The sequence below is a fragment of the Mirounga leonina genome, unplaced genomic scaffold, assembly GCF_011800145.1.
Source record: "Mirounga leonina isolate KUSES-001 unplaced genomic scaffold, KU_Mleo_1.0 Mir_481, whole genome shotgun sequence".
NCBI lineage: Eukaryota > Metazoa > Chordata > Mammalia > Carnivora > Phocidae > Mirounga > Mirounga leonina.
Window position 1 is genome coordinate 2,427,765 of NW_023270773.1, and position 24,159 is coordinate 2,451,923.

General features: G+C 56.8%; 3 protein-coding genes across 5 annotated transcripts in view; 2 read left to right on the forward strand and 1 right to left on the reverse strand.

Moving 5' to 3' along the window:
• Positions 1–88: 88 nt before the first annotated feature.
• CHCHD10 (coiled-coil-helix-coiled-coil-helix domain containing 10) lies at positions 89–2,157 on the reverse strand. Its single transcript, XM_034989221.1, has 4 exons — positions 1,892–2,157; positions 1,420–1,627; positions 398–545; positions 89–297 (listed from the first exon to the last, which is right to left on the reverse strand). Exons 1-4 carry the CDS (start codon positions 1,930–1,932, stop codon positions 278–280), a joined length of 417 nt encoding a protein of 138 aa, XP_034845112.1. The 5' UTR covers positions 1,933–2,157; the 3' UTR covers positions 89–277.
• Positions 2,158–4,172: 2,015 nt separating this feature from the next.
• On the forward strand, positions 4,173–14,429 carry MMP11 (matrix metallopeptidase 11). Of its 2 annotated transcripts, XM_034989223.1 has the most exons (9): positions 4,223–4,303; positions 7,854–7,924; positions 9,402–9,631; positions 10,550–10,693; positions 10,773–10,906; positions 11,047–11,288; positions 11,375–11,591; positions 12,381–12,638; positions 13,580–14,429. In XM_034989223.1, the coding sequence occupies exons 3-9, from the start codon at positions 9,423–9,425 to the stop codon at positions 13,711–13,713; spliced, it is 1,338 nt and encodes a 445-aa protein (XP_034845114.1). In that variant the 5' UTR covers positions 4,223–4,303; positions 7,854–7,924; positions 9,402–9,422; the 3' UTR covers positions 13,714–14,429. The 2 variants fall into 2 exon arrangements, with proteins under 2 accessions (XP_034845113.1, XP_034845114.1); XM_034989222.1 differs by lacking the exon at positions 7,854–7,924 and having other exon boundaries at positions 4,173–4,303.
• A 1,264-nt stretch (positions 14,430–15,693) lies between these two features.
• SMARCB1 (SWI/SNF related, matrix associated, actin dependent regulator of chromatin, subfamily b, member 1) overlaps positions 15,694–24,159 on the forward strand; it is a 36,597-nt gene continuing 28,131 nt past the window's right edge. Inside the window, exons 1-3 of one of the 2 annotated variants that reach the window (XM_034989224.1) lie at positions 15,694–16,050; positions 20,148–20,286; positions 22,038–22,167. In XM_034989224.1, the coding sequence (XP_034845115.1) occupies positions 15,958–16,050; positions 20,148–20,286; positions 22,038–22,167 (362 nt within the window). In that variant the 5' untranslated portion in view covers positions 15,694–15,957. The remainder of the gene's footprint in view (positions 16,051–20,147; positions 20,287–22,037; positions 22,168–24,159) is intronic. The other variant, XM_034989225.1, reaches the window with a different exon arrangement.

Genomic DNA, 24,159 nt, shown 5'->3' on the forward strand with positions numbered 1-24,159 from the left:
AAGGAATTGCACCTCACAGTTGGGACATTCATCCGTGCTCCTTGACCCCACCCCAGCAGACAGGCTAGTGAGAGGGCACACAGCAGGCTATGGTCTAAAATAAACTCTTTTAATTGCACATTTGCGTCTCCGGTCATCTGTGGGGTAAGAAACCTCCTCCTCACTCCCAATCCCAGCTACATGGGTACAATCTGATGTCATGGTCCGGCTGTCGGTGAAGGGGTGAAGGTGGGTGCAGGGCTGGCTCACGGATCTGCACCAGTCCGCACCTGTCTCTTCAGGGCAGGGAGCTCAGACCTGCGGAGAGAGGAGTGGCACAGGCTGGTGGTCAGCCTGCAGGTGCAGGATGAGGGGCTGTCCCTCCCACTCCTGCCTGGGTCAGGGGCTGCTCACTCACCGTGGTTGTACTTGCACTGCTTCAGGGCCTCGCTGAAGCCCTCACACAGGGACAGGTCACTCTGAGAGGTGGAGCAGTCCAGGAACTGCTTGATCTCGTAGGCGCAGGGCCCCATCTGCAGGGGCTGGGGGCCAGTGCGGGTGGGAGCCTGGCGTATGTTAGAGGACGCAGCAATGTCAGCTCCAGGCTGGCACCCGAAAGTGGGCTCCAAAGCCGGGGGCTGCCGGCCGCTCCCCACCCCCCCAGCCCAGGTGCCCCTGGGATCCCTGGCAGGCTGACGGACTCAGACTGGCCTGCCCTGTCTAGCCCCAGCTGCTCCATCTGTGAAACAGAAGCAGCCCACAGCCCTGTCAAACCCACTCAGCTTATGCTAGTGCCGGTATGGACAGCATTTCCCAATTGCCTCATAATGGGCTCGCTGAGCAAGTAGGGCCTGAGGGAGGGAAAAGACTCTAGAAAAGCAAGGTGCTGTGGTTGTACTCTTGGAGTATAAGCCCCACCTCCACAAGTACTAGCAGCTTCCAGGCTCAGCCACAGCGATCCTCATGATCCCTGACCCTGCCACTAAGCCGCATTTGGCTCAGGACTGGTGGGGTGCCCAGTAGGGGAGAGGTGAGCAGGAAGTGGGCTCAGAGCTGCTGGCTACCCCCTTGCCCTTGGGATGCAGGGACTGTAGGGCAGAACCTGGGAATGGGACGAACAGGGCCTCAGAACTTCAACATCTCTCCCCTCCACTAGGGTTAGGTTACCTTGGGCCAGTCTCTGAACCGCTAAGGGCTTTGGTTTCCCCATTTTTAAAGGTCTGCTTGGTCCCTGGGAGTCTAGGGACCTTGGCCTCAGGAAAGGGGCTCGGAGAGCCTGCCTGTGAGTGACAGGAGGCCAAAAGCAGAGTGAGGAATGAGTCCTGGGCCTGAGAGAACTCTGAACACGCCAGGGCACTTCTCGCTGGACATTCCAGTAGCACCCTACTACATGACCCTTGTGGGAAGTCGGCCTCAGTTTCTCCTGAGCCCGCTGCTCACCTGCTGAGCGGCAGGCTGGGCGGGCTCTGAGCTCCCCCCGCTGAAGGCTCCGGTCAGGGCGCTACCCACGACGTGTCCCACAGCCGAGCCCACGGCCATCCCAGCAGCCGTGGACGCCATCTGCGCCATCAAGCCGGGCTGGCCCGACGGGGCCGGGGCCGCTGCAGCCGCCGAGGGCGGCGGGTGCGCGGGCGGGTGAACAGTGCGGCTGCGGGGTGGGGGGGGAAGTAGGGTTAATCCCGGCCGGACCCCTGAACTGGGGCCCCAGGGGCCTGCAGCTCCCGGACACGAACCCCGTCCTCCTCTTCCGTCCCAAGGGTGGGCGACCACAGTCCTAGACACGTGGTTGCGGCACCCCCGCCCCTCCCCCCACCAAGATGGCGCAGCAGCCGCCAAGGTCAAGCTATCGCGCCCTTGCAGGGGAGCGCCCGCGCTTCCCTAGCCGCCCCCCCCGCCCCTGTCCCGCTCACACCTGGCTGGCCGGGCGGCCGCGCTTCGGCTCCCCCGGGGCATGGTTGTGGCGGTGAGACTCGGCCAAGCGCAGGCGGAGACGGCGACAGTAGCAGCGGTTCTGTCTCGGGGACGAACGGGGCACCGCTAAACACCGCCGCCGCAAGGGGGCGGGGCCTAGGGGACACGCCTCCAGAGGGAGTCCCTGGGCGTCCGGCAGCCCTCACCTTCACCTCCGGGACCCGTCCCTTACAGCATCACCTCGTCTCAGCGCCCTTCTTAGCTGGCAGTGTTACCCTGCGGCCTCCCCGCGCCTGGCCCCAGCTGTGTGGGCCCTGGGGACACGGACCAATGGTGCAAAGTGCCGAGGGCTTACGCCGGGGCGTTGGGCCAAGTCCCTTCAAAAACCACCGCGGGGCGCAGGGAGTGGAGTTGGTTTGCTGTCCGAGAGCCAGGGCAGAAATAGACAGGGAGGCGACCGATTGAAGCCAGCAAGGGAGGGGCACGAGGCGCCAGGCCAGGCTCTGGTCCCCCTCCTACGGACTGGGTTTACCGACTACGACTTGGCCTCAGGGTCGCGGGCCGGGGGTGGGGGAGTGTGGAGGAATAGAGCTGGGAAGAAATACCCAGAGGAAGGCCTGGCGCGACCCGTACCCAGAACCCCCGCCAGGGGGCGTCCGGAGCCTCTCTTCGACTCCATCCCGGTTTAAAGGCGCTGCAACCCCGGGAAGCCTTGCGCAGCACCCTCCTGGGGTGGGATGAACCCCTCCTCCCCATGCGGCCCAGCACCCCGCCTGACACCCTACCCCGCAAAACGGATGCAGCGCCGGACAGTGACAGCGTTTACGGGACATACAAGCAGCATGCCCATTCCAAAGGTGCCCAGAGGCGTTTGCGCAGGTTTGAATCCTGTGGCCTCGCAATTTTACCACCTTGGTTCCAGGCCAAGGGAAGGGCGGAGGCATGGATTTAGGACGCTTCCCAACCCTTCAGGATCTTGAGGTTTATGTTTTTTTCTGAGTGATTTCTCGGTGACCGTATCATTACCCTTGGGCTGGGAGGAGCTCTGATTTCTTTACCCTTCCCTATCACCGTCCCCCGTGCGGGAGGGTTGGTGGGGGGAGGGAGGGCTTGTGGCACCAGGATTGTAGGGAGGATGAAATCACCCCAAGCAAAAGTGAGTCACTTTAAAGAAACAGATTGCTAACACTGCAGGTGGGTCTTGTGTCTCCTCTCCTGGCCCTCTAGGAGTCTCTGTGGAGCCTTCCTGGAGAGGCTATGAGGACTCCCTGGACTGGGACCTGGAGGGAAGAGCTGAGTGGGTCTGATTGCCCTCCTGTCCCTCTTGGACTCCTTCCCTTATTCGGCCCAGGCTGGGTGCCCACAGCCTCACCTTGCAGCTTCTCAGGACCCTGCCTGGCAGGATGGGAGCCACTACCTGGATCTGGGCTCTACACGGTTGCCCATGATGGAGCAGACGGCCCTGGTGAAGTGATGAGGCCCCAGGTCATGAGAGTGGAAGATCCCTTCCAGAATATGGACACCACCCTCTCCTTTGATTTTTACCTCCTCTCTCTCAGTTCTCAGGAGGCTGGCCCCGAGGGCCCCTGTGGAGCACGTTAGTCTCTTGGGCAGCCGGTGCGTCCCCCCCACCTGCCACAGCCTGCTGATAGCACCTTCCCTCCCAACCCCCTCCACTTGCCGGCTGGTCTGGGAAAGACTGATCTGGTCCCTTCCTCTTGGGCCCTCAGTTTTCCCATTTATAAATTGTCTGTAGTTCTCTTCTAGGCTGGGGGGCTGGCCAGCCTCCTCGTTATGCCTCAATTTCCCTTGGGACACATCCCTTGTCTCAGCTATTGTACCAGCTAAGGCTGTAAGGGGTAGGAGAACTTGCCCATGGGAACAACCACCTGTCAAAGGCTAGCAGTAGGTCAGAGGTCAGGCCATCAGGGAGACCAACTAGGGAAAGCCTTCCAAAGGTGGGAGTAGGGACCAGGAGGGGTGAAACCCAACTTCTCCAAGACTCCCCAAAGCACAGCGGGAAACTGAGGCACGGAGGAGCAGCAGCTAGCCTGGGTCACCCCGCACCAGGCCTCAGAGACGTCAGGCTCCGCCGGACCCCGGGAAGGACTGGGTCTCGGCCCCCGGCCCCAGCCGTGCCAGCCCCTCCCCGTCCACCTCCCCCACCCTGGCCGTGGCCACCGCGGGGAGAGTTTAGAACAAAAGGCGCGAGGGGCGGGACCGGGGCGGGCCAGGGGCGGGGCGGAGGCTATAAGGGGCGGTGGCCCGGCGCGGCCCAGCAGGCCCAGCAGCCCCGGGGCGGATGGCTCGGGCCGCCCGGCTCCGCGGCGCGGTCCTGCGCGCCCTCCTGCTCCCACTGGCGCTGTTGCTGCTCCCGCCGCCGCCGCTGCTGGCCTGGGCCCCGCGGCCCCCGGTGAGTGCCCGCCGCCGGTCGACCGCTCCTCGCCGAGGGGGTGTCGGGCACGCGGGCTGGGCCCAGTGGCCGAGCTGGACCCACGGGGGCGCCCGGGGTGGCCTGGAGTGGCCCGTTCCCCGAAACGCTTTCTGGGTCCCTGTGGACGTGAAAGATAGTGAGCTTCCCGTCCCCGGAGGTGTGTAAGTGGAGCCTGCGCCTGGATCGCTCAGGCTGGTGAGGCGGGACTCCGCGCTAGACGCACGCCCCCTCCCAGCGTGGGGACCTGCTCCTCGGCGTCCCAGCTGCAGATGCTGGGCTGTGTGCGGCGCCAGGTAGCAGAGGGAGTGGTTGCAGGGCCTCCTATTCATTCCGGGGACAAAGCCTCAGGCTGGTGTCAGCCTCCAGGTGTGTGGCCTCAGTGAGCACACCTCCAGGCGTGCAGTGAGCTGGAGGATTAAGGAAGAGCTGAGAGGGCAGCACTGCGCTGGGACAAATGGGGTCTGAGCCCAGAGGAGGTGGCAAAACCTGGGCACCTACAAGTGGCAAGTTTGGGAAGTGTGCAGCCAGGACAGCATGAGTGTGAGAGCTACGGGGAGGGTGTATGTGTGTGCATGTGTGTGCATGTATGTGTGCCAGAGAAAGAAAGAAAGAAGAGCCGAGAGTGGGCAGCAGAGACCCTCAGAAAGGAAGAGGGTGGGGAGAGAAAGGGAAGAAAGAAGAATGTGTGATCAGGAGAGAAGACAGTCTGGGTGAGAGGGCAGCAGAGTGACTAGAGGAAAGGCAGGCACGGGGTGTTGTGTGATGGCCTGTGTGTGCCCAGCTGGGGCCTCGAGGAACCACTCACGAGGGTGGCCAGGCAGAGCCCGGGCAACTGCAGGCCCACAGGCCCCTTGGACCTTGGCTGTGGCATCCAGACAGCTCAGGCTAGGATGGGAGCATTAGGAGGTGCGACAGGCAAGAGTCCTAGGATGGTGAGGAGGGAGCTCTGACCAGCTGGGCCCCCTCTGTCCAGTCACACCAGCTCTGCGCTGGCCAGCCTTGCCCCATCCTGGCTGTGGGAGCAGAAGAGGATAGGATGGGTGGGTTAGGGAAGGGGGGGCACCTCAGTCCGGAGGCTTTGCCTCTTCCCCAACTCCTCCCAGTCCCCTTGAACTTGGGGCAGAGTCCAGAATCCCCGTGGGTAGCCAGTTGACCCCCTGGGTTCAGGAATTGGAGATCTGGGTTTGAACCACGTGCCCTAGCTGAGTCCTTTTGTGTCTTAGGACCCCACCCCTCAGTCTTGGGGGGGGGTGGATAACAGTGCCCACTGCTGGGCACTGAGGATTAAATGAGGTCATGGGAGGAGAGGGCACAGCCAGTCAAACCAGACACACACTGTCACCTGTGACTGCCACTTTGATGCTCGTGCAGGGTCAGTTGGGGCCGGGTCTGAGCTAGGCTGTTGTCTGTCACTCTGAAGATATGCCGGGAGCATTTGGGGTCGCCTTCGCCGTGTTTATCCCCAGGCTGCCATCCGCAGGGCCAGGAAAGCTCTGTAAATATTTATCCATCCCAGTTCACAGCTTTCAGGACTGATGAAAGCCCTGCAGCCTGGTGGGACCGATGCTGCGTTCCCTCCTGGAGCCAGCAGGGGAGGGGGGCAGTGGATGGACCTGCCTGTTGCCTAGTGCATGGCTTGGGCAGGTTGCTTGACTTCTCTGAGCCTCAGAGGGGCGTGGTGCTCCACAGAACGGTGCGGTGATGCTCCCCATTCTTTCTCACCGCCTTACAAAGTGCCCTCCCATCAGGGTCGCCTCCTGCTGACTAGAGGGCAGAGCTGTTACTAATTATCCCCGATGGACCAATAGCAAACTGAGGCTCAGACTAGCCTGGCCTTACCCAGCAGTTTTCTGGTTTGGGGTCCTTTATCTCCCCTCTGTGGGGTGCCTCCCATTTTCTAGATTGGAAGTTGACCCAGGCGCTGACCCCAAGCCTCTAGTTCAGCCAGGAGACGGAGTCAGCTGAGAAGTTCCTCAAGTATGTTTGAGGCTGTGGTTTGGTGCCCCCAAGAAGAAGGTGGGGTGAGTGAGCTCAGTGCCCACCACAGGGCAGGCCAGGGGAAGCTCCTGTCTGAGGAGGAGGAAAAGGGAAGGCATCGGAAAAAGAAACACTTCTCAGGAATGTGGGTTTTGGAGATAGGCCAAGAGTTGAAGAGGTGGGGGGAGGGGGGCACTATTGGGGGGAAGGGAGGCACGAGCCCCAGGTCTAGGCCCAGCTCTTCTCTGACATGCTGTGTGACCCTGGGCAGTCCTTGACCTCTCTGGGCTCTGTTTCTTCCTCTGAGAAATGTGGTGGTGCCTGCTCCCCAGCCCTCCCAGGGCTACAGATGAGGCCAGGCATGGTCTGTGCCCACCACCTCATCTCACTGAATCCCAGAAGCCTTGGGAGGATGAAGCACACCTTAGGGATCAGCACGGGGCTTTGTGCCAGGCCTTGCAGTTAAGGTGCCTGACCCCAGGCCAGAAAAGACTCAGACAGACGAAGTGTGGGAGGTCTGCAGGGCAGGGAGCATGTGTCCCATTCCAGTAATGGGGAAACTGAGGCCAAGAGCCATTAAATGATGGGCTCCAAACACCCAATATTTGAAAGGTGACCTTGATTCTAGCGCCTCCTGCTCACTCACTCCAAGACCAGTGAATGTGACATGGACAATGAGCCTGAGCCTCTGGCTTTGGGGGAGACCCTGCACCAGTCCCTCTTCTCTCGGCCTGCAAGCTCCCTGCTGCTAGCTGCAATTCTGTTTATGACTTAGTCTGGGAACTTTGGCAGGGCTGGCCCCCAGGCGAGCGCTGGGAGCTGTAGCACAGTTGACAAGAGCAGATTTCTGGGTGTGGGAGGGGAGGGCCCACAGGGGCAAGGAGCTGGGCCAGGGAAGAGGCTGCAGTAGGCAGGAGAGGAGGTTATTTAAAGCCCTCTGCTATGGTGCCATCCCCATTGGACAGAGATGTCAAAGCTAAAAAAGGGAAGGGACTTGCCCAGGGTCCTTCCCTCCAGGGTGACCGTGGCATAGGACTGGGGCCTCTGAATCTCAGACTGTGGCTCTTTCTGTTGGACTGGGAGAGTACTATGCTCCAGGGGTCTGGGCATGGACCTAGAGCTTCATGCGGGCAGGAGAGGAAGGGATGGTGTGTGTGTCCATTACCCACCCTCCCTCCATGGCCGGCTGCTCCAGGCCTCACTGGAGGGCAGAGGAGATGAGAGAATTCTGCACAGAGGTGTGAATAGAGCTGGTAGGCTGGGCCCTGGGCTGTCTGGGGCTCCCAGGGGACAGCCCAGTCCTGCCCTTTCCAGGGTTGGGTGAAGGAATCTGTTCATCCAGGAAGTCAAGGGGGCAGTGTGGGGAGGAGAAGGGGCAGGCTCTCATGGCTAGGCACACAGACCTGGGGTCCACATCCTCAATGTGAGACCTCGCTTATGTAACTTCCCCACCGTACTGGGGGTGTGGGGATGGAAGTTCAATGAGCTGACAGAGTGCCTGGGAAGTAGCAGGTGCTTAATAATTTCCCATTCCTTCTCTTCTGTCACCAAGGTGAGGCCAGCCTGGATCCCTCCTCCAGGGGAAGGGTGGCTCCAGCCTGAAGAGCACAGCAGAGGTAGCAGGTAGGGAGTGGGTTGTGAGCACAGAGAGCCTACCACCTGCCAGTTGTTACCTGGGCAAGTTGCTTAACTTCTTTGGGCTCTGTTTTCTCATCTGAGAAATGGGGGATGATGACAATGGAGTTAGTGAGAGATCCCATCAGGGGCTAAGAGCATGTCTGTGGAACTGTTGGTAGGGTCCTAGCCTAGATAAAGGTGAACCACAAGTGATAAGTACTTAACTAGCAGTAAGTCCAGTGTTGACCGGAACCTATAAGCCAGTGAGGCTGGGCTCTGCCAGATAACTAACCAAGCTCTGAAATTAGAAAGCTGGTCCAGGCTTCTTCTCATACCCCAGGTAGCTGTGTCCCTGGGTGTTGAGAAGACCCCTTCCTAGTGGGCTATTCTTGGGGTTGAGTTTGGGTGGCCCTGGGAGGTTGAGTTATTGGTGGCTCCAGAATTGGGAGAGGGGGGGTGCTGGGACAGTGATCAGAGTCCTGGGATGCCTAGGGCCTGGGAGAGCTGCCAGAGGCTAACGGTGAGGGTGGAGCCTGCGTGGCCTGGCTCCCACCCCAAATATGGCTATGGGGAGGCCCCAGCCACCCAGACCAGCCAGCCCCAGACCAGACAGGCACTTAGTCTCTAACAAATAGCATGGCTCCATGCCTCTCCAGCTTTGCGTAGTATCCCTAGCCTAGCCTTTGCCTCCCGCCTGGGACACCAGAGTCCTCACCTGGCCCCGCCCGTGCCCTTACTAGGTGACCTTGAAGGGTCTCCCAACCTCCCCGAGCTTCTGTTTTTAAGGTATGAGAACTGTGACCCCCGCCCTGGATGTTGCAGAGGGTGGGAGCTCCAGGTCAGAATCCCCATCTGTGGTGCTGGGGCTCCAGCAGGTCAGGGCTGGGTGGGCCTGGGCATCTGGTAATTGTCTGTCTTACCCCCCCTCCCCCCCCGCCCACACATGGATAACACTGGGGAGGTATTCTCCCCATTTGTCAGGTGAGCAAATCAAGGCTGCGCTGCAGGGCTGCAGCTCTTCCACACTTGGGAGTGGTGGTAGTGGGTGTCCTGGGTGGGAGCCCATTCAGGTAACAGGAGAGGGCGGAGTTGGTGTGGCCATGGGAGGAGGGGGGAGGCAGGAAGAAAGGAAGGGGAAAGAGTATTTGCTGGGTTAGGGGCCAGTAGGGGGAGCAGGGTGAGTTCCTCGGTGAGTGTGGAGAGTAGTCCAGGGCTATACCCTGACCCAGACCTTACTGGCCTAAGGGGCTGGATAGGCAGCCCAGGCCCTCCAGGAGGGGGCAGGAAGGCAGCAGGATGCCTCAGAACAAGGCCTCAGGAAATCTGAGCCAGTCCATGTCAAGGGGCCCTGCCGTGTGATGGCTTGCACACCTCGCCCTCAGTTTGCCCATCCACAGGATGGGCTGGGGTTGAGCATGGGTATGCTGATGGGCCATGAGGACCCGGGGCCTGATCAAGCCTTTGCATCCTATCTCCTGCCCAGGATGCATACCGCCGCCACCCTATGAGGAAGGGGCCACAGCCTTGGCATGAAGCTGCTCCTGGCAGCCTGGCACCTGCCCCTACCGCCCAGGAGACTCCCCAGCCTGCCAGCACCCCCAGACCTCCCCGCTGCGGTGTGCCTGACCCGCCTGAAGGGCTGAGTGCCCGCAACCGACAAAAGCGGTTTGTGCTGTCAGGCGGGCGCTGGGAAAAAACGGACCTCACCTACAGGTAGGGGCCAGCGGCTATTCGAGCAGGCTCTAGACCTCTACCTGTGTGTCTGTGTGTGAACTGCCACCCTCTTCTGCTTCTTGACACATGCGCTGGAGCTAGATCTCTGTGGTTCACAGACCTGTGTGTCCACTGACCCCCGAGCCATCCGTGGACCAACTCCCTAAACCCCAACTTAGATGCACACACAGGCAACACCCTACCACAGCCAGGCCTGCCCACGGCGGAGGGGCAGTAGGTCTGTCAACATGTCAAGTCTCAGTACACAGCTGGTGGCTCCATCGACATGTGGGGCATGGCCTCAGTCACCCAGGCAACCTCTAGTGGGGACCTAGTAAGTGCCAGGCCCTGGGACTCTGCGGTAAATGAAGGAAACATGGCCTGCCCTCTCGGGGAGCTAGGCATTCACCATGTCAGTGTTCAGACCTACCATCAGTACTTGGAATCCATGCGGGTGGGAACGGTGGTGAGCGAGCAGGACAGGTCACACTTGGAGTGACGCAGAAGCTGAGCTTCTGCAGGTGGGGAGTTGGCCGGGACAGAAAGCATGTGAAGGATGATGGTGTCACACAGATCGGAGCTCAGAAATGTCCTGGATGGGGAACTGAAACCAAGGTGGGGTCAAGGGGCCTGGGTCTCCCCACAGTGAGTGGCACAATCAGGTCTAGAAAGTGGGTCTTGGGGCTCCTGGTTCTGCATTCTTTCCACCAAATGCAGACACCTATGTGCACCAAAGGACATACAAACCCACACAAAGATGTTCCCCCGTGGAAGAGGGACCGCAGCTGAGGCCCAGAGCACACCTGGCTTGTGTCCCACGTGCATGCATCCCCACTGAGCATCCAGGGGCAACTCCTGGCCCATCAGCCAGCAGGGGGCTGTCCCAAGCGAGGCCCAGGCCCCTCCTCCTCCCCCCAGGATCCTTCGGTTCCCGTGGCAGCTGGTACGGGAGCAGGTACGGCAGACGGTGGCAGAGGCCCTACGGGTGTGGAGCGAGGTGACACCACTCACCTTCACCGAGGTGCATGAGGGCCATGCTGACATCATGATCGACTTTACCAGGTGAACCAGTGGCCTAAGACCCCGCCAGGCACCAGCCCCACCGGTCAGTAGCCACTGACTCTGCCCCACCCACCCGCAGGTACTGGCATGGGGACAACCTGCCATTTGATGGGCCTGGAGGCATCCTGGCTCATGCCTTTTTCCCCAAGACCCACCGAGAAGGAGATGTCCACTTCGACTATGACGAGACCTGGACTATCGGGAACAACCAGGGTACGGGCTGGGGACCCGTTTTCCATATGGGGCAACTGAAGATCATAACGAATGGGGACAAGTCCTTGAGCTGGGCTCTGGGGCTTGGGTGTCCTTGCGGCAGGAAGTTTGGGGATTGCTGGGTTATCTCCCTTTTTCAGGCACAGACCTCCTGCAGGTGGCGGCCCATGAATTTGGCCACGTGCTGGGACTGCAGCACACGACGGCTGCCAAGGCACTTATGTCCCCTTTCTACACCTTCCGCTACCCGCTGAGCCTCAGTCCAGATGACCGCAGGGGCATCCAGCACCTCTATGGCCAACCCCGGCCAGCCCCCACCTCCAGTCCCCCAGCTGTGGGCCCGCAGGCTGGGGTGGACACTAACGAGATTGCCCCCCTGGAGGTGAGGCTCTGCTCCCAGCTCCCTGCACCCTCTGGCCTCCGTGGCTCCAATGTGGGCTCTTTCTTAGCCCTTCTCTCCCATGCCAGCCGGAAGCCCCACCAGACGCCTGCGAGATTACCTTTGATGCAGTCTCTACCATCCGTGGCGAGCTCTTCTTCTTCAAGGCGGGCTTTGTGTGGCGGCTACGTGGGGGCCGGCTGCAGCCTGGCTACCCTGCACTGGCTTCTCGTCACTGGCAGGGACTGCCCAGCCCCGTGGATGCAGCCTTGGAAGATGCCCAGGGCCACATCTGGTTCTTCCAAGGTGAGGGGGAGGGCGTTCCTGCTCAGGAGACTTCCAGGAGCCAGGAACATCATGGCCAAGGAGAGGGCCCGCCAGCCAGACATACTGGGCAGGGGGAGGGTGCCCTGAAGCCTGAGGGCCAAGGGAGAGCATGGCTCACTTCTCCAGGTGCAGCTGGGAGGCTCCCAGAGGAGATGGCTCTCAAGATGGGAGTAGAATAGAAGTATTACCAGTGGGCCATGCATCAGTGCATTCAACCCTTGAAGCCTGGGTGATTAGTATGCCTGTTCTAGAGATGAGATCTCTGGGGAGTAGATGTGGTGAAGCGACTCGCCTGAGGGCACAGTGTGGAAAAGACAGAGCAGGGATTCCATCTAGTTCTGGCAACCCCAGAGCATGTGCTGTAACTTTCAACTGGGAGAGACAAGAGCCTGGAACATTCTAGTGGCAGGGACTTCAGCAACAGAGGCCCAAGCTTGCCGTGGCACGGGTAGGGCCCAGGGACTGGTCAGAAGCACTTGTCGCAGGTAGCTAAATTCCAGGGGATGGAGTGGGGTGGGAGCTCAGGAGGCCTCCTTCCTGTCTAGAATGAAAGGTACCTCCCAGAGCACGCATCACCCCAGCTTATCCCCACTGGCTCTGACTTCCCTCTGGGGATAAAGGGTGCCGAGCAGGATTACTGGCCCAAGTGTTTTATGGACAAGGAAACCGAGGCTGGGGAAGTCTGTGGCGGTGGGGGTGGCCACATGGGTCCCCAGGGGTTGGGCACAGCAGTTGGACAGCTCCATTGCAGCCTCCCCTCTCCGGCAGGTGCTCAGTACTGGGTGTATAATGGCGAGAAGCCAGTCCTGGGCCCTGCACCCCTCTCTGAGCTGGGCCTGCTGGGGTCCCCCATCCAGGCCGCCTTGGCCTGGGGCCCCGAGAAGAACAAGATCTACTTCTTCGGAGGCGGAGACTACTGGCGCTTCCACCTCAGCACCCGCCGAGTGGACAGCCCCGTGCCCCGCCGGGCCACTGACTGGCGAGGGGTGCCCTCTGAGATCGACGCCGCCTTCCGGGATGCTGACGGTGCGTTGGGGTGGAGAGGCTGGTATGAGTGGTGCAAGAGCCACGTCTCCCACCCGGTGGTGGCTGGGCCTTAGCTCCTCATCATAGGTCCTCTGTCCAGTGCTTTCCCCATCCACCCTCCTCCTTGCGCCAGGCCAGTGCTATGCCCCCATGCTACAGATGGGAAGACTGAGGGCCAGAGTCATAACTGGTAAAATAATAACTGCTGCATGCTGAGGACCGATGATGTTCTAGGCACAATGCTAAGCTCCCTGTGTGTCTCTGGCAGTTCTCAGAACAGCCCTCTAACATAACACCTGCTATGAAGCCAGTTTCCAGAGGGGCAAACAGAGATTCAGGTGATGAGGGCCACTCAGGTGGATCATGGGGAACCAAGCCTCCCACCCAGGCAGTGCCTGCCCCTAACCACCGAACCACCTGGCTGGCCTCCCACAATCTCAAAGGACTAGAGTAGGACTGACTTGCAGTCCAGACTTTCTCCCCCGTACCCCCAAGCTTGCTTCTGTGCTCTCCCACCTCAGGACCTGCTGGCAGAGCAATCCTGTGGTGGCTCTGGGGCTCTGGGTCACCTGCATGGTCCACCTTGCCTCAGGATGTCTGTCTATAGTCTGGCTGGCAGGTACAGGAGTAGACTGACATAGGGGGGGCGGGGAAGGGGTGTGGTGAGGGGAGGGAGCCTTGCTTTCCCGGGTTGAGTTTCTGAGACTCCAGGCATCTGTCAAGCTGGACAACAGTCCAGCTTAGACCTGGGGGCAGGTAGGATTCTGAAGGATGGAAAGTTCTGGAATGGCCACCCTGTGGCCTGCAGGTTTCAAGGAATTCAATAGTGGTCAAGCCCTGGCAATCTGACCTCCCCCTGTGCCTGTCCCTGGGCACATCCTGACTGGCAGGTGCAGGGCCCAGTGTCTACTCACCCCAGCCTGACCCTCCTCTCTCCTCAGGCTATGCCTACTTTCTGCGCGGTCGCCTCTATTGGAAGTTCGACCCTGTGAAGGTGAAGGCCTTGGAGGGCTTCCCCCGCCTCGTGGGCCCTGACTTCTTCGGCTGTACCGAGCCTGCCAACACTTTCCACTAACCATAACTTCTCTCAGGGCTCCTGACCCCTGCCAGGCCACTGATATCGGATAGAGACCAGTGGCCATCTTTGTGGCTGTGGGCTCAGGCACAGGATAGAGCCTGTGTTTCCTCAGGGGGGTGGGGAGGGGGTGCTGTCATCTTGACAACTGCAGGGAGGGCCACGCAGGTCGTGGTCACCTGCCAGCAACTGTCTCAGACTGGGCAAGGAGACGCTGGTGTTCCTTGAGGGTGAGGGTTTTCTCAGGCCAGCCCCACTCAACCTGTGCAGGTCACAGTCAAACCCTGCTGCCCTCAGTCTCCATCCCTGTCCCTCAGGTTAGCACCTCAGCAGGGCTGGGGGAGCTGAAGCCCTTATTCTGTCCCTGCTGTGAGGTCCCTGCAGGGTGCTGGCACAGGGGGGCCCTTCTGCCTTTTCCTGAGAGGTCAGCTCTGGGTAGGTGCTTGGAACTGGCTGCTTTCTAGTTGGTGATCCTAGAGATGTGTTCCCCAGGATGCAGGCCAAAAGGTCCAGAGTCAGCTGGGGGAGGGGGGTGTTTCCTGCTAGAGACCCGGGCCCTGGAAGCCCCAACATACCTCAATCCTGTCTTGGGCTAAATCCTTCCCAGCCCTCATTCCAGCACTGGGACCCTCCAAAGTCATGTAAATGTGTGTACAGTGTATACAAAGCCTTTTTTTTTTCTACTGAGGACTGTCATTAAATATGGTTATTTTCTACTTGCCTGCCTGAGTTCTTTCTGTAACTATGAGGCCAGGAGGGGAAAAGAGCTGGGGAGGTGGGAGCGGACTCAGGACCTACTCCACCCACCCACCCAAGCTTCTGGTCCTTGGGGCCAGACACAATGTGGACGGCTCCTCTTGCTCCATTCCTCCATCTTGTTTGGCTGGACACCTGGAGTGGCTGTGTAATTGATTCCAGGCTTCCCCTGCTGGCCCCTCAGGGCATCCTCCACGAAGTGGTGGTCACTTTATCTGAATATGTCCCACCCCAGCCCTGATCCTGTAATACTTTGTTTCTCACTGCTGTCAGGACACAGAACAAAACTCAATGGTTACCACAGCCGACTCCACTTAACTCTGAAGGGTGGCCTTGCCCTGCCACCAAGCCTCACCTATCACAGCTGCAATTGTACTAGACTGAACCACGTGCAATTGTCAGCAGTGGGCCGTTTTTGATCTGCTGCCTTGTGCAGCCGGACACACGGACGCTTTGATGCTTTCATTAATGTCAGCTCCACTCCCAGCTGTAAGCTCTGCAGGGCAAGGCTATCTAGTTTCGCTCACCACCCCACAGCTGCGCCTGTTGTAGGCACAAAGTGCAGAGTTAAGGAAGGAATGGAGAAGTTTGCCTCCCTTCCAGCTCACTGATGCCCCAGCCAAACCAAACACCACCTGGGCCCTGGAATGCTGCCAAGCCTGGGGAAACTTTGCCCATGCCACTTCCCCACCCAGTGTTGTCATTCTGCCCATCTCCACAGCCGCAGGAACAGCTGTGGACCCGGAAATAGGGTATCTGTTCCTAGGATCCCTCTTTTTTTTTTTTTTTTAAGATTTATTTATTTATTTATTTGACAGAGAGCACAAGTAGGCAGAGTGGCAGGCAGAGGGAGAGGGAGAAGCAGGCTCCCCGCAAGGAGCCCGATGTGGGACTCGATCCCAGGACCCTGGGATCATGACCCGAGTCGAAGGCAGTTGCTTAACCAACTGAGCCACCCAGGCGCCCCCCTAGGATCCCTCTTATCTACTCAACTACACTGCGTTTTCCAGGTGGGGAAACTGAGGCACGGATAGCTCTGGCCTCCTACCGGCCTCAGACCTCATTTCACTCCTCCTCCACTGGACTGAGTGTCCAGCTGTGAGGCTGGGAAAACCACCGCTTGAGCCAGGGCCTCGGTTGCTATTTCTGTCCGTGAGAAGTTCTGCCCGGTACCTCCACTTGGGAAACAGCCTGGAGGAGAAACGGGTCGTGGTTCCTTTAAAGGGCCCGAAGGGGCGCGCCCCGGCCTTTTGTTTGGGCGGCGGCGGCGGCGCGCGCGTCAGCGTCAACGCCCCGCGCATGCGCGCTGACAGCGGCCTGGTCGTCGTTTGCGGCGGCGGCTGAGGACCCCGGCGGCGGCACGAGCACCGGATCGGCCCGCCCGTCGCCTCCCGGCCTCGGCTCTCCTCAGCTCGGCACGCCGCGGCTCCTCCTCAGTCCTCTCGATCCCTCGCAGCCCGGCCCCGGCCGCCCGCCTCCGCCGCCGCAATGATGATGATGGCGCTGAGCAAGACCTTCGGGCAGAAGCCCGTCAAGTTCCAGCTGGAGGACGACGGCGAGTTCTACATGATCGGCTCTGAGGTAGCCCGCGGCGCGTCCTCGCCCTCCGGCTCCCGCCCCGCGGGAGCCTCGGGGCGGGTCTGTGCGCCGGGAACGCGCGTCTCCATTCATCGCCGCGGGCGGGCGCGCGCGCGGGTTTGTAGGAAGGGGCGGGGCGGGGCCTGTCTGGCTCCGCCCCGCGCACCTCCGTGTTCAGGGCTTGCTTACTCTGTTCGCTGCCAGGGCTTAGGGCAGCGCGAAGCGCCGCTGGTTCCGCCCTGAGTTGGTACAACTCCAGGCAGCCGCCGAGAAACAAGATGTTTCGGTTAGCCCCTGGAGCGCCTGGGGGAGAGATTTTGAAAGCTTCCCATGCATCCCTCTTCTGTTGCTACATCTGGGATCCTGAAGTCGCAGGTTGGAAACAGGGGCTTACTGACGTCTCATCCCTCACTGTGTTGGTTATTTTTATTTACCAGTGAGGAAATAAGGAGGAGGATGCTTGCTTTTGCGTAGATAAGGCCCCAGTCCCTGAGCTAGATCAATCAGCAGTTCAGAAGAAATTGACACTTGGACTATCCTGAACTTACTCTGAATTTTGAGGGAGAGATTCTAAATATTTTCAATTCTTTATTTTTTTTTAAAGATTTTATTTATTTATTTGACAGAGAGAGACACAGCGAGAGAGGGAACACAAGCAGGGGGAGTGGGAGAGGGAGAAGCAGGCTTCCCGCAGAGCAGGGAGCCCGATGTGGGGCTCGATCCCAGGACCCTGGGATCATGACCTGAGCTGAAGGCAGACGCTTAACCAGCTGAGTCACCCAGGCGCCCAATATTTTCAATTCTTAACCAGAAGTGACAGCATTTTTTTTGAATCAGCTGGACAGCTGACTTTAGGAAAACCCTACTGTTGGTCTTTCTGTGGGAGTTTATACTAAAAACTAAGCTTTTTTCTAGATTGCCTCAAACTAACCCTTTTTGATCCAAAAGTAATCCCAAGCTAGTGTATATTCCTTTTTTTTTTTTTTAAATTGGGGATATGCAGTTCAGATGTGCAAATACCCAAGCTGTAGAGTCTTTCCTGGGTAATGAGATAAGTGCCAATCCTGGAGAGCTAAAGCAGTTACAAGATGCCCAGGGTTGTTTCTCCTTGTAGCAGTGTTCAGTATCATATGCCAACATTTCATTCCCGTTTTTAAAATAATGGGGGATTTTTTCCTTTGCGATTGAGTATAGCATGAATGAATGGAGCCTCATGATGGTCACACTGAGGCTTTCAGGATACCCTGTGATTCCTGGCTTGTTACAATTGTATCAGGTTAGGAGACCAGTATCGTCAGTAGCATCAGGAGTTTATTGTCCATTTTTCAGCAACTTTTATAAAACAAAAAGGGCAGGATTTATAAATCAGTTTTTCACATTATCACATCAGTGCTGTTCTTCAGACATAGCAGGGAGGCGGAGTCCATGCCTGTCCGTGTGCCACAGCTCAGTGACCTGTAGGAAGCGCCTAAATGCAGGATACAGGGCATTTGAGGAGTTTCCTTTGATATTGGGCACATTATTTAAAGAAGCCCTTATCTGATCTAATGGACAGGAAAAGCACTCAGTTTGGCCTTGACTGTGAGTGGATGCTACTTGAAAAGCAAGCTTTTAGTTAATAGGTGGAGTATATTGAGAGATGGGAAGAAGAAGGCCTGGTTCCAGCCCTGCTCTGCCTCCTCACTTTTCTCATGTATATGAGAGATGCTTAGACTCGATGGTCTCTAAGATCTTCCCCATAACACCTCTTAGTTTCTGGAAGGCTAATTGTAGGCTTCTTTTTCAACCCTGTTGAGTGAGAATCGTCCTGAGACCCAGTCTTTAGAAACCTAGATGGGCGAGGGGAGTGGCATCTGCTCTCTTGGGCCGGGCTGAACAGTTGTCAGATCTCTGGAGGTCTGCAAAGGATTCAAGATCAGGAGGCTGACTATTGATAACCAGTAACTCCTGTCACAGCATTGGGTAGATGGCCTCTGGGCCCCTTCCCCTTGGAAAACAGACACCATATTCAGAGAGGTTGGGTCAGCCATAGCAACAGCCCCAGGGCTGCCCTTCCTCGTCTGTGGAGCGACTCTGGGGAGGCATCTGCAGTTGCAGCAAACGTGTGTGTCCCTGTTCTCCTGCCATCTGCCGACAGCTGTGTTCACCAAGCCAGAGTCACAGAGCTGAGAGCACCCTAAGAAATCCCCAGGTTCACACCTTCTTTTTTTTTTTTTAAGATTTGTTTACTGGGCGCCTGGGTGGCTCAGTTGGTTAAGCGACTGCCTTCGGCTCAGGTCATGATCCTGGAGTCCCAGGATCGAGTCCCGCATCGGGCTCCCTGCTGGGCAGGGAGTCTGCTTCTCCCTCTGACCCTCCCCCGTCTCATGCTCTCTCTCTCTATCTCATTCTCTCTCTCAAATAAATAAATAAAATCTTTAAAAAAAAAAAAGATTTGTTTACTTATTTTAGAGAGAGAGCACGAGCAGAGTGGAAGGTGCGGAGGGAGAGGAAGAGAGAATCTCAAGCAGACCCCCTGCTCAGCATGGAGCCGGACTCGGGACTCGATCTCACAACTCTGAGATCCTGACCTGAGCCGAAACCAGGAGTTGGACGCTTAACCGACTGCGCCACCCAGGCGCCCCAACTGTCATATTATGTTTGGGACACTTGGCGTCAAGAGAGGGTGAAGTCCAGTTTAGGGGAAAGCCAGGAAGGCAAGTCCCGGTCTCCCAAGTTCCAAAGGGGTCTTGGGAAGGATCTAGGTGTCCTGGAGCCCTACAGGACCTGCGAGGTAATGGTGGGGGGCATTGTTGTCAATTTCTTTCCAAAAACCTAGTGGAAACTATCCATTTGCCCTTGGATGATAATGGTACTCAAGCCAAACAATGCAGAGGGGTCTTTGCCTTCTGTGTGGAGAGTGAGCAACTCGCTGTGGCCACTCTTCTGTCAGGCTGTTCAGCAGCCCTGGTTGTCGATCATAAAAATCTTTGATTCATGAAAAAGGGAGAAACCCATTCTAATTTAACAAATAATATCGTGCTGGGTAGGTAAATGGGAAGAATAATAGAAATGGTCTCCATGGGGCAAAGTTCAGAGTTGCTGCATGTTTGACGGATGAGTGAGGAGACCCAGAAAAGGGCTGTGCTTCGTGGCCCCAGGTGGAGCTACACATGGCACTCGGTCTACTGACTGTCCCCTTCCAGGGGACCCAAGTGGTCACTGTCTGTGAAATAATCGAGTTTTGTTTTTTTTTTAAAGATGTTATTTATTTATTTGACAGAGAGAGGGAACACAAGCAGGGGGAGTGGGAGAGGGGGAAGCAGGCCTCCTGCTGAGCAGGGAGCCCGATGTGGGGCTCCATCCCAGGACCCTGGGATCATGACCTGAGCCGAAGGCAGACACTTAACGACTGAGCCACCCAGGTGCCCCAGTAATCGAGTTTCTTGACAAAAACTTGGAGACTAGATTTCTTTTCATTAAGGAAGTCATACTTTGAGTATCCGGTACAGACAAACTGAAGTAGTTGTTTGGGGCAGCAATGATTTATATAGCAATATGCTGATTGCCAGTAAGTGCTTTTTAAACTCTTTGGAAAATTCCTTTGGTGTTCCTGGTTTGAGTTTTGTTACTAAACAAAGCCAACAGGGGCTATGGGGAAAATTATCCTGCATCTGTCTAAAATTAAAAGACCTTTTTGGTGTTTATTACATCATGAAAATATCAAAGTCTATTCTTAAGATAAAAGAAAGTCAAAGAGGCCTTACATTTCTGGAAAGGGCCTGGGATCCTTAGTCTAAAATCAAAATCACCACGAGCTTCTCAGTGAGCTCTGGGGGCCTGCCTCAGAAGCGTCTGGTCAGGCCTTTCAGAACTTGGTCCTGTCATCAGGATGCAGATGTTATGGCCCCTGCCTAGAGGGGCAGATGTGGGCCAGATGTGCACTATTGTTGAACCCTCGATGTCAGCAGAATGTGTTTTTATGGCTGCAGAAAGCCTGGTGCCCAGAGGCTAACTCGTGTTCTGCTCGTCACTCAGTCGGGCAGAGCCTCTGCACCACGACCCTCTCTTTCTGCGTCGAGACATGACCCTCATAATGAGCCTTCTTGCTTTACTCATAGGTGGGAAACTACCTCCGTATGTTCCGAGGTTCTCTGTACAAGAGATACCCCTCGCTCTGGAGGCGACTAGCCACTGTGGAAGAGAGGAAGAAAATAGTTGCATCGTCACATGGTAAAAAAACAAAACCTAACACTAAGGGTGCGTCTTCACGAGGGTTTGTAAACCTGTTTCAAAACCACTCGCTTATGTCATGAAGATAAAACGTTTTCACTCCAGAGTGTCTTCACTGCAGCCGTGACCTTAGTGTGGCAGGGAGCATCCGAGGGGCAGGGTTGCCCCGGAGCTTGCCGCGCAGCTCAGGCGAGAAAGCGGCTCCAGGGAGCCGGTGGTCCCTTGTCAGGTATTTTCAGCAGGGCCAGCGGGGTGTGAGGGTGGCGGGGCCGTGAGGGCGGTGGGGCCGGGACACGAGTGGGTGCTGTGAAGACATGTTGGTCTCAAAACGTTTTAGGAATGCTGTGATGCTCTGCCATCTGCCGTGGGCTTGTCGCCATAGTCACCCTCCATGCAGCCCGAGCGGCGGGTGGTGGCCCCAGCTCCCACTCCCCTCTGGGGCTTTCACCGCTTCGCTTCCCAGAGCACATCCATCCCGTAGCACCTCATTCTGACGACCAGCGTGCTAGTGCTCATGTGCATGTCCCTGCTTGGTGTGACTGAGGTGTGCCTGGGGCTCGCTGGCTGAACTGCCCAACACTCGAGAGCTGAGTGGGCTTTGGCAGTGGCAGCTCTGCGCAGGGCCAGAAGATGCTCTGCAGACGCTTCGAGGGCTCCGACGGGAGCGTCTCCCCTTACCTTTAGGGTTGGATGCGGCGTGGCGTTTGGCAGGTGGCGAAACTGCTTCCGCTTGGCAGTGGCGCCTTATAGAGAGCTGCCCAGGCCTGGGTGAAGACTCTGCCTGAACCTGTGCATGCGTGTGTGTGTGTGTGTGTGTGTGTGTGTGTGTGTGGACGCGCGTGCACGCACGTCCGCCTGTCCTGTTTGGTTGTGTCTGTAGGTACTGCTGTGGTCTTGTCCACTGTGGGCAAAGTAGTGGTTCTTTTAATGCAGGAGCCGGAGCTTCTTTTTTTATGTGCTGCTATAACATTGCCACTCACTTGCTTTAAAAAGTCTCCTTTTTTGTCCTCCCTCTGCCCCCCCGTCCCCCCGAGTGGAGCACCAGTCACTAACGCAGTGAGTTCCTAGCTTTGCTTTCACCCCCGCAAGCCTCAAGTGAAGTCTCAGTGGCTCTTCTGCCCTGTGCTTTGGAGACACGTTCCCCATAACCGATTTGTTTCTCCAGGAGAAGCCAGGCTGGATGCGCAGACAGGTAGCAGCTCTTGACCAAGGTTCCCTAGAAGAGCTATGGGTCGAGCTGCCTAGAACCTGTCCTGCTTCCCAGACGGCGGGCGTTGACTGGCACAGGGCCGGAAATTGACGTTTGGTGTGAAGCAGCTCTTTCTAACTCTCTGGGCTCTTGTTTTAAAAGAAAAGTATTTTTCATCTTTCATTCCATCTCTCCACTTTGCTTCGTGTCGTGGATTGCCATGGTGTCAGACCTCTTCCCACTGGTGGTATTACTCTGGAGCCTCCTTCCCACCCCCCCCCGAGGACCTGTTGGCTGTGCCGTGCCGTGCCGTGGCTGCTGCCGCCCCGGGCGCTGCCTCTGTGCCCCGAGCCGATGCTCCTGGCACAAATGAGCGTGAGTCAGTCCTCTGGGAGTGCTTCCTCAGTAGGACCCCGAAAGCACTCCGTCCAGATTGCCCTTTTGGAAGAGGCCAGCATTTAGCAGTAGTAAGGTTGACACCTGCTTGTCCCTCCTCGTGCATGTGAGGACCTCGATGTGCTGCATCCACCGGCTGCCGCTCCTCGCTGCCCCGCCAGCAGGGTGACCGCAGCGGCATCTCTGCTTGCAGATCACGGATACACGACCCTGGCCACCAGCGTGACGCTGTTAAAAGCCTCAGAGGTGGAAGAGATTCTGGACGGCAATGACGAGAAGTACAAGGCGGTGTCCATCAGCACGGAGCCGCCCACCTACCTCAGGTAGTACACCCCCGGCTGGGGCATGCTCTCGGGAGACAGCCACAGGTATTTTTCTCATACTCTAGAACTGATTGCGATTCGGTGGAACTGAAATACTTTCAAAGGTGTATTTATTTGAGAATGAGAGAGAGTGCGCGCACAAGTGTGTGCGTGCACATGCAGGGCGTGGGGTGGGGCAGAGCGAGAAGGAGAGAGTCTTTTTTAAGCAGACTTCCCTCTGAGCTTGGAGCCGGATGCCGGGCTCAATCTCAGGACCTGAGATCATGACCTGAGCCAAAACCAGGAGTCAGAAGCTTGACTGACTGCTCCACCAAGCACCCCTGAACCAAAATACTTTTAAACACTTCACCCACTATGCTTAAAAATTGTCTTAGCCAGGTTTCCAAGTTTTTTCTGTATCTTTGGAATTTCTAAGAAACATAAGCCCAGTCTTGGGTTCTGGAAAGTCATTAGGAATGCTTTGAAAGTGGGACTAATCTGTTCGAAAAATGAGTGGCCCAGATAAGTTCACAGAAGAAACGAACAGTAGCTTTTAAGATTTATTTATTCTTTTATTTTAGAGGGACAGAGCATGCATGTGCAAGCCTTGTGGGAGGCGGGAGAGGGAGGGAGAGAATCTCAAGCATACTCCGTGCTGAGCGCAGGGGGGCTCAACCCCATGACCCCGAGATCATGACCCGAGCGGAAACCAAGAGTTGGATGCTCAACCGACTGAGCCACCCAGGAGCCTGTGAATGATAGATTTTTTTCTTTTAAGATTTTATTTATTTATTTGACAGAGAGATGGCGAGAGCAGGAACACAAGCAGGGGGAGTGGGAGAGGGAGAAGCAGGCTTCCCGCCGAGCAGGGAGCCCGATGTGGGGCTCGATCCTAGGACCCTGGGATCGTGACCTGAGCCGAAGGCAGACGCTTAACGACTGAGCCACCCAGGCGCCTCGAATGATAGATTTTAATATAGAAGCTTAGAACCTTTGAAAGAGTATTTACAATAATAATTAGGTAAGTAATTGGAGGGTGGTTACATTATAGAGTCTGTTCATTCAGATTTATTTTTTAATTTTTTTATCTTTTCATTTTCATAGGTAGTTTTATTTGGTTTTTACACATTCACATTTATAAGAGAAACCTGGATACCCCGGTAGCTAAATAGGTAAAGAGTGGGCCCCCCTGGAAGCACATGGAGTAAACAAATAGAGGAGACGATGTTTGGCCTTGTGTAATGTTAAGAATTCAAAGTAAAAGAAAATAAATGACCAGCGACATAAAGAATTGGGGAAGGTAGGATAGAGCTGGCACACTCAGGCACCCTGCAGAGGCTTTGTACAAGGCCATGGTGATGACACCAACCTGTTTTTGTTCTCTGGCCCATTAATGTCACCCCTGGGAATGTGTCTCAGACAAATAATTTAAAAGGCCGCCACCACCAGCGGAAATCATTATATGCACCAAGAGGCACTTGGTAGCATCATGAGTAATGACGGACAGTATGGAGCCACTTGAGCATCCAGCCTTAGGGAGAGGCTTGAGTGAGAGAACGTGCAGCCAGCTGAGTAGACTAGGGTGTGACAGACTAGGCTATAGACCAGGAGAGACGATATCCTGGAACCAGATAGTCTGGAACATAGGTAACTGTTTAGGTCATAGTTAAATAGACTCTGCGGCAACCAGAAACATGGTTCACGTGAGTGAGCTGTGCAGGATACCTCCGTTACCCTCTCAACTCTCAAGAACACATGCATTTAGATGCACAAAACCCTGGGGACACTGAGGGTTGGGGGAAGGAGGCTTATTGTTTTGAGTGATGTGGTTATGGAAAAATCATTTCTTTCCAGATTGTCTTTCAACTTTACTATTGGGTCGTTTTTGTAATCCTCCCCCCACCCCCACCTAAAGGTGACACACACCCCACCTGGCCAGTGTTAGAGATGTGTGCTCTGCAGATTCCTCTTTCCCCGAGGGATGTGGTAAGAACATAAGGACGGCTAGACTTT